This window comes from Berghia stephanieae, chromosome 11 (assembly GCF_034508935.2).
Source record: "Berghia stephanieae isolate SIO BIC M18660-M18661 chromosome 11, UCSD_Bste_1.3, whole genome shotgun sequence".
Classification (NCBI taxonomy): Eukaryota; Metazoa; Mollusca; class Gastropoda; order Nudibranchia; family Aeolidiidae; genus Berghia; species Berghia stephanieae.
This window is the reverse complement of record NC_088370.1, coordinates 16,097,908-16,111,139: the sequence shown is the minus strand read 5'-3', so window position 1 is coordinate 16,111,139 and position 13,232 is coordinate 16,097,908. Positions and strand designations below refer to the sequence as shown.

The 13,232-nt window shown below is 36.2% G+C and overlaps 1 protein-coding gene across 1 annotated transcript; it reads right to left on the bottom strand.

The window, feature by feature from the left end:
- Positions 1–6,634: 6,634 nt before the first annotated feature.
- LOC144956527 (uncharacterized) lies at positions 6,635–12,271 on the bottom strand. Its single transcript, XM_078887085.1, has 2 exons — positions 12,035–12,271; positions 6,635–8,082 (listed from the first exon to the last, which is right to left on the bottom strand). Exon 2 carries the CDS (start codon positions 8,060–8,062, stop codon positions 6,743–6,745), a length of 1,320 nt encoding a protein of 439 aa, XP_078743211.1. The 5' UTR covers positions 8,063–8,082; positions 12,035–12,271; the 3' UTR covers positions 6,635–6,742.
- Positions 12,272–13,232: the final 961 nt, after the last annotated feature.

The window sequence follows — 13,232 nt, the reverse complement described above, 5'->3', positions numbered from 1 at the left end:
ATCTACATCTGATCCCTATTTGTTCTCAGTTCCCCTTTGTCTTACTTTTTCTTGGGTGCTTTATTTGTAATTCTAGAACTTTTTACTATCCCATTATCTTCCATTTTACTGGCGCTGATATAACCTAAATGTGTTGCAAGCGCCGTAAAACCCTTAAAAACAAACAAACATCGGTTCAAGTCCTGCTTTGGGCAGCGCAAAGTTGAGACCATGAGTAAAATCTCGGCTCTTTACTCACATTCTTTCATCAAAGCCGTGCACGGATAACAATGACTAGTAGCATCAGCGTTGTCTCTGTCACCAGGGCTCCGTCTCGGGCGGACGGATATTAATTGAGCTTTTATATAGCGCAATACCCACTAAACGTGCTCAAAGCGCTTTACAAGTGGTCCCTGGGCAGCAGCAACATTTAACATGTAGGACGGGCTATAATAATAATAATAATAATAATAATAATAATAATAATAATAATAATAATAATAATAATATATACTTTATTCATTTTTAAAAAATGGAAATTCGTTTACAGACGTGGCATGCATGAAAATGTAGAAATACAAAGTTGAGAATCTATGGCGACAATGTATACACACACACACACACACACACACACACATAATATATATATATATAATATATATATATATATATATATATATATATATATATATATATATAATATATATGCAAATTTATAAAAATGTAAAAATATACAACCAAGAACCAATAGCAACACTTTATATATAAATTTGATAAATTGAGATAGGCCATACCTCTGGCCTTTAGTCCGAACTTGTGTGTGTATATTTAAAAGATAGTAATTAATTTAAATAACAGTTGCGCATTAAAAATTCGAACACCATGTGGCCTGTTCTGCGATATTACAGTTTTTTCGGACAGAGACAACGCTGTTAACGGCCAGGTACTCATTTTCCACCTAAGTACGGTGAGGGAATGTGAGTAAAGAGCCTTCTCCAAGGACTCAACTATGCGTCGAGCGAGCGAGGCTCGAACCCACGACCTTTCGATCCGAAAGCGAGTGTCATACCACAAGACCACATAGCAGCACAACGGCTTACACTTACAGTATAAGGTGGCGCCATCCGGAAGTATAACGGCCAACAAACAAAACTATGTGTAACCTTAAACGTTTATAGATAGAAAGAAGTTGACGTCACTCAGGTCTTTGTTATTGTTTTTTTTTTTGCCATCCCCGTTTATAGATAGTTCGAAGATGACGTCACTCAGGTCTTTGTTATTGTTTTTTGCCATCCGCGTTCATGAGAAATGCTCACTGAACTGTATTAACCCGACTATAAACGTTCATGGATACACACAGTTTTGTGTGTTGGTCCGTTATACTTCCGGATGGCAATGATATGAGCTTCTTAGGCAAGCGCATACTATCAAAAGGTTACACACGGTTTTGTGTGTTGGTCATAACTAGTATGGCCTTGACTAAGAAACTCACAACATTGACATCCGGAAGGAAAACTGTCGCCATCGTTTACTTATAACCTGACACTGACCAAAAAAATGATGTCAAAATGCCAGTCTTTGGCCACAAAAGAATCGTGAGTTGAATTCAATAGTTCAACCAATGAAATAACTTGTTTCCATGAGCTCTACTAACGACAACTCACTAGGCGGTGCAAAAAACAAATAATGACGTCAAACTGCTAGTCTTTTTGGGTTACAGTGTCAGGCTATAACTTTACGATGGCAACGGTTACACACAGTTTTGAATATAGATAGTATGCGATTGGCTAAGAAAATCACAACATTGCCATCCGGAAGTATAACGGACCAACACACAAAACTATGTGTAACCTTGAACGTTTATAGTCTGGTTAATACAGTTTAGTGAGAATTACTCATAAACGTGGGTGGCAAAAACAATAACAAAGACATGAGTGACGTCAACTTCATAATATCTATAGATAGCATGCGCTTGGCTAAGAAGCTCACAACATTGCCATCCGGAAGTAAATCAGAAAAATTTTTAAAATATGTGTAACCTTGAATGCTAATAGATAGTATGCAGATGACGTCACTCAGGTCTTTGTTATTGTTTTTTGCCATCCGCGTTTATGAGTAATGCTCACTGAATTGTATTAACCCGACTATAAACGTTTATGAATACACACAGTTTTGTGTGTTGGTCCGTTATACTTCCGGATGGCAATGTTATGAGCTTCTTAGCCAAGCGCATACTATCTATATTCTGGTTAATACACTTTAGTGAGAATTAGTCATAAACGCGGATTGCAAAAAAAAAAAAACAATAACAAAGACATGAGTGACGTCAACTTCGTTCTATCTAGCTATAGACGCTGTGCGTTTGGCGAAGAAACTCACAACATTGCCATCCGGAAGTAAAACGGCCAACACACAAAACTATGTGTAACCTTAAACGTTTACAGTCTGGTTAATACAGTTTAGTGAGAATTACTCATAAACATAGATGGTAAAAAAAAAAAAAACCCAACCAATAACAAAGGCCTGAGTGACGTCATCTTCGTTCTATCTATTAGTACGTTGTATCAGGCAGGCGGGTGGTGTGAGTGTTTTACCTAAACGCATACCATCATTAGGTTACGAACGCAACGTTGATGATCAAGGTGAAGGCGGAACTTTACGGTGGTCTCAAACAAGATATAATATACATTAAGGGATTTTTTTTTCTTGGATCTAACCCCTTGACCTTTAACCCTGAATGAGTTGGACTGTCCGACCAGTCATTATTCAGCAAACAATGGTAGTGATGCGAAACGAAGCAAATTTAACTACATATTGGTATGCCTTTAAGTAAAATACTCACATGATGAATCATGCCAATACATACAACTATTTGCAAACTTAACTCACCCAATCCTAGAGATCTTTGCTACTTTTCAGAATTGGAAAAAATGTATTAAAATGAGCATGTAGATTGATATTTCTATCCAATTCCTATTAATTTTTTAAAATGAAGAACATTAGCTTTGATACTACGCCTATAATTTGTATCAGGAAAATGTAATAAATAGGCATGGGGTAAATTTAACCCCGGGTATACTACGGATATAGTCGGTGTTAGGGTTGAGTGAGTTAAACGTTTTTATTTTTATAATCTAATCGAGAGAAGCCAGTGAGAACGCGTCAGCCATCTGATCGTCTAAAAGCAATTAACCAGTAGATTTTTGACCAATCAAAACATGGAATTTCTGACACACATTCACACGTGCCCGGACAAACATAATTGGTTGTTTATAAACAATAACTTGAATGAAATCGACCTCTCTCTGACCATTATTATTTTTTATACCGCTTATAGGGTGACTAGTTATCACACGATTTCCTCGATCATATTATAGACATTTGATCTATTGATCAAGTGTTAGAACAGTGGGTATTTTACTTAGACATAAACCATCGATAGTAAATCCTGTGTAGTTTGCTATGTCAACCAATCACTGCCATTGTTTACATTATGACGACTGTCCGAGATGCGTTGTTAACTAAGTGTCCACTGCAGAGAGCTGAGTGGCGTCAACTCAAGTTGTTAAGTTATAGCCTGACACTGAAACCCAAAAAGACTGGCATTTTGACGTCATTATTTGGTTTTTGCACCGCCTAGTGAGTTGTCGTTACAAGTGCTCATGGAAACAAGCGGTCCCATTGGTTGAGCTATTGAATACAACTCACGATTTGTTTTATTTCGTGGCCAAAGACTGGCATTTTGACGTCATTTTTTTGGTCAGTGTCAGGCTATAGATAGTATGCTCTTGGCTAAGAAGCTCATAACATTGCCATCCGGAAGTATAACGGACCAACACACAAAACTGTGTGTATCCTTGAACGTTTACAGCCAGGTTAATAGATAGTATGCACTTGGTTAAGAGGTTCACAACATTACCATCCGGAAGTATAACTGGCCAACACACAAAATCGTGTGTAACCATGATCGTCTATAGTCTGGTTACTGCAATTTAGTGAGAACTACTCATAAACGCGGATGGCAAAAAAACAATAATAAAGACCTGAGTGACGTCATCTTCAAACTATCTATACAGTTCAGTGAGCATTACTCATAAACGCGGATGGCAAAAAAACAATAACAAAGAACCGAGTGACGTCATCTTCGAACTATCTATAAGTTAACGATAGCTACGCTTCAACTCGAGGCTCCCTTGCTTCAAACTTCATTTTTGATTCTATTGTTTGTAAAGAATCAGCTCCGTTTGCACAAGTGTGCTGAGGGTGTGTCACAAATAATACCAACTTTTGTCTGGACTTGGTTTCGTCTTCATCTTGTTTACTGTGAGTAGATTCTCGTGTGTTAGTAGTTGGTCAGTTTCACTGTGCACTTCCGTTTTAGTCTGATCCCTTCTTGTACATTAGATGTGTTCATGTATCCCCCCCCCCCCCCCCCCCCCCCCAGCAATAGGATTCAATAGAATGATGTGACGTCCTCCCAGCAACCAGCAGCTTGGTTCTAAACAAAGAAAATCGGTACTTTTTTCTCTCCTCATGCTGGCTAGAACTTTTTCATATGTCATGAGATCAGAATGTATAAAATTCAAAACATGATCAGATTAAAATGTTTTTCTCCTCTGGATACACATTTATGCTCGTAGGAGAAGTATTTCATAAGGGCGTACGCCATTGTTCCTATAGTTTAGAACCAGTTACTAAGTTACTCTGCGTCATTATGAGGGAAGTGACGTCACGACTGTTGAACCCTATTGATGCTTTGCTCTCAGCCAAAAAGCTCACAACATTCGCGAGCCGGAAATGAGAACTACTCATAAAAAACGCTGGCTCAAAACAAAAACAAACAGGTGAGTGACGTCAACTTCGTTCTTGGCTTGGCGCTTGGCTACGAAACTCACAACATTGGCATCCGGAAATATAATGGACCAACACACAAAACTATAATAAATAGATAATAAATAATGAATTTAATAATAATAATAATAATAATAATAATAATAATAATAATAATAATAATAATAATAATAATAATAATAATAATAATAAGTAATGAATTTATATAGCGCCTAAACATCCACGTTAACGTGCTCTGCGGCGCTTTACATATTCTTTTTTTTTAAATCACGACACTATATAACAAGCATGAATATAAAACAAAAATCTAAGCAACATCTATTTCATAAAAAAAAGCCTTACGGAACAACTCAGTCTTCAGACATTTCCTGAAAGATGATACATTATCACAGGACTTTCTCCGAGGACTGAGTGCGTTCCAGGGGCGTGGAGCTATGGATATAATTGTGCTTTAAATGTGCTCAAAGCGCTTTACAAGGGGTCCCTGGTCAACAGCAACATTTAACATGTAGGACGGGACATGAAGCCTGTTAGGCGATATTACAATTTTTCGGACAAAGACAACGCTTTTAACGGCCAGGTACTCATTTTACACCATTACAATAATGATACATGTGGTAAAGATAGTATAACAACTTAAATGTACTCATGTATGTGTGATCTACAAGCGGCGATGTGGTCTAGTGGTATGACACTCGCTTTCGGATCGGAAGGTCCTGAGTTCGAGCCTCGCTCGGCGCATAGTTGAGTCCTTGGAAAAGCTCTTTTCTCACATTCTCTCACTGTACTCAGGTGTAAAATGAGTAACTGGCCGTTGTCTGTCCGAAAAAAAAATTGGAATATTGCCTAATAGGCGTCATGTTAAATGTTGCTGTTGGCCAGGGAACCCTTGTAAAGCGCTTTGAGCGCTATATAACAAAAGCTCAATATATCTTTAACCTTGACTTGCAAAGCACACACACTCACACACACACACACACACACACACACACTCATGCATCCATACATATAGAAGATAACCATAATAAGGTAACAATGCATGATATTTACATACAAGATTGAAAGGCATGTCACCAGCAAAATAACTTAAAATCTACCCTAAATTTCACAGGAAGCCAGTGCAATTACGGAAGAACTGGTGTTATATGATCTCTCTTTTTTTTTCTTTTCATTAATTTTATAAGTCTAGCTGTATGTGTAACATTGAACGCGTATAATCTGGTTAAGTACACAGGTGAGTGCATAGGTAATATTCAAAATTCACAATTTTAGAGAATGATTAAGTCACTAATGCGTCCATAAAGATATTGTTGTAAAGCGACAAAAACATGTACATGTATTGACGGAAAAATATATTTAAAACGCACCATTAAAATTTTATTTTTATATTTATATATTTCACAATACTTCGTGACCTCTAAATATATCAAGTGATTGCTTAAAACAGTCACTGTATATATATATATATAATATATATATATATATATATATATATATATATATATATATATATATATATATATATGCTATCTGGTTCATTTATGATTTTGAACTGCACATCAAATATCACCTCCGTTTATGGACGAGCATAAGATATTAGTGGGGTTTATTTATGATAAGGCTTCCTTTTGCTTTTTGAACCTGAGCTGAAAGCTGCGCATTTAAATACGGTCACTATAAGAGACTATATATATATATATATATATATATATATATATATATATACATACATACATATATATATTATATATATATATATATATATATATATATATATATATATATATATATATATATATATATATATATATATATACATGCATACATACATACATAAATTCAACCCAGTTTTGATAATGGGTGGTTTTGCCTTTGTATAGACAGCGCAATTGTGGCAGATCAATGACGTTTTTCATCCAAAAATGCTGAGAATCTCGCCAACAGCCGAAACACAAGCAAGCGTCCCCAAAAGACACGACTTGACCTCGCTATCGTTTTCGCCATCCTCATTCTGATACGTACTGCCATGAAGTGAGCTGAGATTAGCTCCATTTTGGAGGAGTGTGAGCATGACTATCTGATGGCCACCATGAGCTGCGTATAAGTAAGCATTTTTATTGTCCCAATCCATAGCGTTGGTATTAACGCCATGTTGGATCAACCTTTGAACTAAAGCCGCATTTCCGTTTTGACATGCGTACATGAGTGCTGTCTTTCCGTCTTCGTCGACGGCATCTGCGTCGATTCCATCTTGTTTGAGAAGGATGTCCGCGTAGAACAAATATCCCATTTCACAGGAATACATCAAAGCCGTCTTTCCGTCTCGGTCTCTTGCGTCAATGTCAATCTTGCTGTGATTTAGTAACAAAAAGATAAATTTCAGGTGCAACGTGCAACAAGCGTACATCAAGGCAGTTTTCTTCTTTTCATCACACGCATTGATGTCCAGCTCGTCTCGTTGTAATAAGGACACAACGATATTTTGTCGTCCGTATTCGCACGCATACATGAGTGCAGTTTTTCCTTTCAGATTTTTGACATTTACATCAGCTCCGTGTTGTAAACATAATTCAAAACATGCGTCATTTCCATAAAGGCATGTGTACATCAATACGGTTTTCCCTTTTTCATCTGGAGTGCAAACTTGAGCACCATTTTGCATCAAATACCCAGCAACTTGGTTTCGACCCCACCAAATTGCATACTTCAGTGCGGTGACTCCATTTGTATCGGTTGCATCAATATCTTTGGAGTTGTCAATAAGCTGCATCGCAAGAGTATCGTGGCCATATAAAATACACACCATTATAGCAGTACATCCCGTTTTGTCTTTTGCATCAACGTTAGAGCCTCTAAAGATGAGTTTATCCACAATCCCCGCATGTCCAACTAAACATGCAACGTGAAGGGCTGTTTTCTCCTCTGCATCAGTGGCATTCACTTCTAAATCTTCACGACTCACCAGCAGTGCTACGATAGTTTCTTTTTGCGCGTTACACGCTACCATCAAAGCACTTTTCCCATCTTTGTCGGTCACATTAATGCTGACGTCATATTCTATCAATAGACTCACTATGTCATCTCGACCATCACGACACGCATTGATCATGGCCTGGTTTAATTTTTCTTCATCTCTTGAACCCTTTGGGTTTAACAATAACGTCTTTACCATAGACAAGTCGTCCACCTTCCCACAAGCAGTCTTGCACTTCCTCGATACATTGACGCCCATTTTGTAGCTTTCGTAGTAGTCTTGAATATGAGAAATAGAATTTATATATATATTAATTATTATGATGTAGTAGTAATAGTAGTAGTAGAAGTAGTAGTATAGTAGTAGTGGTGGTAGTAGTAGTAGTAGTAGTAGTAGTAGTAGTAGTAGTAGTAGTAGTAGTAGTAGTAGTAGTTGTTGTTGTTGTTGTTGTAGTAGTAGTAGTAGTAGTAGTAGTAGTAGTAGTAGTAGTAGTAGTTGTTGTTGTAGTAGTAGTAGTAGTAGTAGTAGTAGTAGTAGTAGTTATAGTGATGATGACGATGATTATAATAGTGATGACGATGGTGATGATTATGATGATGGCGATGATGATGATGACACAATAATAATAATAATAGTAATAATAATAATAATAATAATAATAATAATAATAATAATTATAATAATAATAATAATAATAATAATAATAATAATAATAATAATAATAATAATAATAATAATAATAATAATAATAATAATAATAATAATAATAATAATAATAATAATAATCAGAAGAAGAAGAAGAAGAAGAAGAGAAGAAGAAGAAGAAGAAGAAGAAGAAGAAGAAGAAGAAGAAGAAGAAGAATGATGATGAAATAATAATAATAATAATAATAATAATAATAATAATAATAATAATAATAATAATAATAATAATAATAATAATAATAATAATAATAATAATAATAATAATAACGTCACAACAGAAGGCGTCGAAAATCCAAAAAAAGAGTGAATAGTGAGTTGTGGTTAGTAGCCTGTGCTCAGGGTAGCACATGATCCTGCTGAGACTGTTCATAGAATACATCTCAACGTTCATTTCCATTTGGTGTTCGCGCTTTGTTATGTGACATAATAGGATTCAATAGTCGTAACGTCACTTCCTTCCCAATGACGCATGGTAACTTAGTAACACTGGCTCTAAACGATAGGAACAAACAATGGCGGACGCCCTTATGAAATATTTCTCCGACGAGCATAAAAGCGTATCCAGAAGAAAAAAAAAAACATTATAAATCTGATCATGTTTTGACTTTTACACATTCTGATCACAAGGCATATGAAAAGTTCTAGCCAGCATGAAGAATAAAAAGTAATGATTTTCTTTGTTTAGAACCAAGATGGCCGCCGTTGCCGGGCGACGTGACATCAGACTATTGAATCGTATTGGATTCAGTAGTCTGATGTCACGCCGCACGGCAACGGCGGCCATCTTGGTTCTAAACAAAGAAAATCATTACTTTTTATTCTTCATGCTGGCTAGAACTTTTCATATGCCTTGTGATCAGAATGTGTAAAAGTCAAAACATGATCAAATTTATGGGGGTTTTTTCCTCTGGATACGCTTTTGCTCGCCGGAGAAATATTTCATAAGGACGTCCGCCATTGTTCCGATAGTTTAGAGCCAGTGTTACTCAGTTACCATGCGTCATTAGGAAGGAAGTGACGTTACGACTGTTGAAGAGTATTTTGGCAATGTAAGACTTCGAAAGCTATAGATTGATGACATACTGAGAAAATTCATAATGACAGTAAAAAACAAAACAAAACAAAAAACAAAAAAACATTGAGCTTTATATAGCGCAAAATCCACTACATGTGCTCAAAGCGCTTTGCAAGGGGTCGCTGGTCAACAGCAACATTTAACATGTAGGACGGGACATGACGCCTGTTAGGCGATATTACAATTTTTCGGACAAAGACAACGCTGTTAACGGCCAGGTACTCATTTTACACCTGAGTACGGTGAGAGAATGTGAGTAAAGAGCCTTTTCCAAGGACTCAACTATGCGCCGAGCGCGAGGCTCGAACCCAGGACCTTCCGATCCGAAAGCGAGTGTCATACCACAAGACCACAAGAAACCATTAAAATTATTCATGACATTGTTTTGGAATTGGATTCAACAGTCATGACGTCACTTCCCTCGTAATGACGCATAGTAACTTAGTAACTGGTTCTAGACTATCGCAACAATGGCGGACGCCCTTGTGAAATATTTCTCTGACGAGCATAAAAGCGTATCCAGAGGAGAAAAAAAAACATTATAAATCTGATCATGTTTTGCCTTTTACACATTCTGATCACAAGCATATGAAAGTTCTAGCCAGCATGAGGAATAAAAAGTACCAATATTCTTTTTTAGAACCACGCTGCTCGCCGTTGCTGGGCGATGTGACATCAGACTTTTGAATCCAATTAACCAGTAGATTTTTGACCAATCAAAACTTGTAGTTTGTGACACACCTTCACACGTGCTCGGACAAACATAATTAGCTGTTTATAAACAATAACGTGAATGAAATCGACCTCTCTCTCTCACATCATTGTTATTGTTTTTATCAATAGAATGAAGTTGACGTTACTCGGGGCTTTGTTGTTGCTTTTTGCCATCCACGTTTATAAGTAATTCTCACTTAACAGTATTGACCAGACTATAAACGTTCAAGTTTACACATAGTTTTGTGTGTTTTTCCGTTATACTTTCGGATGGCAATGTTATGAGCTTCTTAGCCAAGCGCATCCTATCAATAGATAGTATGCACTTGACTAAGAAGTTCACATCAATGCCATCCGGAAATAAAACTGGCGAACACAACCTGTGTGTAACCTTGAAGGTTTATAGTCTGGTTAATACAGTTTAGTGAGAAGTACTCATAAACGCGGATGGCAAAAACAATAACAAAGACATAAGTGACGTCATCTTCGAACTATCTTTCCCGCCAAATGGGTGACTAGTTATCACATGATATTCTCGCTCATATTATAAACGTTAAAGTTTACACATAGTTTTCTGCGTTGGTTGGATCCGTGGGTATTTTACTTAGACACATACCACCGACATAAAATCTGTGTAGTTCGCGATGTTACCCAATCATTGCCATTGTTTTTCATTATGACCCATGTCCGAGAGGCGTGGTTATCTTTGTGTCTATAGATTGTATGCGCTTGGCTAAGAAGCTCACAACATTGCCATCCGGATGTATAACAGACCAACACACAAAACTGTGTGGAATCTTGAATTTTTGTATTCTGGATAATACAGTTTAGTGAGAATACGCTTCAACAGTCGTGACGTCACTTCCGTCGTAATGACGCATGGTAACTTAGTAACTGGCTCTAAACTATCGAAACAATGGCGGCGGACGCCCTTATGAAATATTTCTCCGACGAGCATAAAAGCGTATCCAGAGGGGAAACAAACAAACAAACAAACAAAAAACATATATATATATATATATTATATATATATATATATATATATATATATATATATATATATAAATCCGATCATGTTTTGACTTTTACACATTCTGATCACAAGACATATGAAGAGTTCTAGCCAGCATTTTCTTTGTTTAGAACCACGATGGCCGCCATTGCTGGGCGACGTGACAGACTATTGAATCCAATTACTCATAACCGTGGATGGCAAAAAAACAATAACAAAGACCCGAGTGACGTTATCTTCATTCTATATATAAAATGGAATGCTTTACTCCTCACATATTGGAAGGTTTATGTGCATAAAATCACCGGGATTATGCTTTTCTGACGAGCAAATCAAAACAAGGAACAGGAATAAACAACGTTAAATTATTGCATTATAAGAAAATAATAATGATAATGATAATAATAATAAAAATAATAATAATAATAATAATAATAATAATAATAATAATAATAGCAATAATAATGATGATAATAATAATAATGATAATAATAATGATAATAATAATAATAATAATAATAATAATAATAATAATAATAATAATAATAATAAATGATAATAATAGATAATAATAATAATAATAATAATAATAATAATAATAATAATAATAATAATAATAATAATAATAATAATAATAATAATAATAATAATAATAATAGGGATTGATTGATATGTTTATCAGTAAATAATAGTGATAATCAAAAGGTGATATAATTTTACTTACAAAGTTGTTAACTTTTTTCTGTTTTATCTGTCTTTTTCATTTACAAGAAGGCAGAATATTTTAGGGCAACACAGTTGACAACCTTTATTCACTCAAAACCAAACTGGATATCTCTTCGTCATTCCAAATAATTGTGTTATGTCCCTGTTGAATGAATGCCATGAACTTTTCAGCTCGAAGTGCTTGCCTGAACGAAATTGCACGTATTTGTATCAGTGTTGCTCTGGAACCAGGAAGGAATTTGGTGTTTTATAAATGGTGGGCTGCTTCGTTCGATCTCGACATTCCTTCAAAATAATAGGCTTCAGCAGTCGTGACGTCACTTCACTCGTAATGCGGCATGGTAACTTAGTAACGGGTTTTAAACAATGGAACAACGGCGGACGCCCTTACTTATGAGATATTTCTCCGACGAGCATAAAAGTGTATCCAGAGTAGAAGAAAACATTATATATCTGATAATGTTTTGAAGTTGGGACATTCTGATTACATGACATGTGAAAAAGTTCTAGCCAGCATGAAGAATAAAAAGTACCGATTTTCATTGTTTAGCACCAAGCAGATACTCGTTTCTGGGCGGACGTGACATCAGACTATTGAATTCTATTATTTGTTCATAAATTAAATGTAGGTCAAGGTGGGCTTTAGATATAGATAGTATGCGTTTGGCTGAGAAGCTCATAACATTGCCATCCGGAAGTATAACCGACCAACACACAAAACTGTGTATCCATGTACGTTTATAGTTGGGTTAATACAGTTCAGTGAGCATTACTCATAAACGCGGATGGCAAAAAACAATAACAAAGACCTGAGTGACGTCATCTGCATATTATCTATTGATGTCCTTGATGTAAGCATATAAACTGCAATCATTCTTTTGCGGCTATGTGGTCTGGTGGTATGACACTTGCTTTCGGATCGGAAGGTCTTGGGTTCGAGCCTCGCGCTCGGCGCTTAGTTGAGTCCTTGGAAAAGGCTCTTTACTCACATTCTCTCACCGTACTCAGGTGTAAAATGAGTACCTGACCGTTAACAGCGTTGCTTTGTCCGAAAATTGTAATATTGCTCAACTGGCGTCATGTCCCGTCCTAAATGTGAAATGTTGCTGTTGACCAGGGACCCATTGTAAAGCGCTTTGAGCACATTTAGTGGATATTGCGCTATATAACGCTCAATTTTTTTAAAGCTCAGCTCA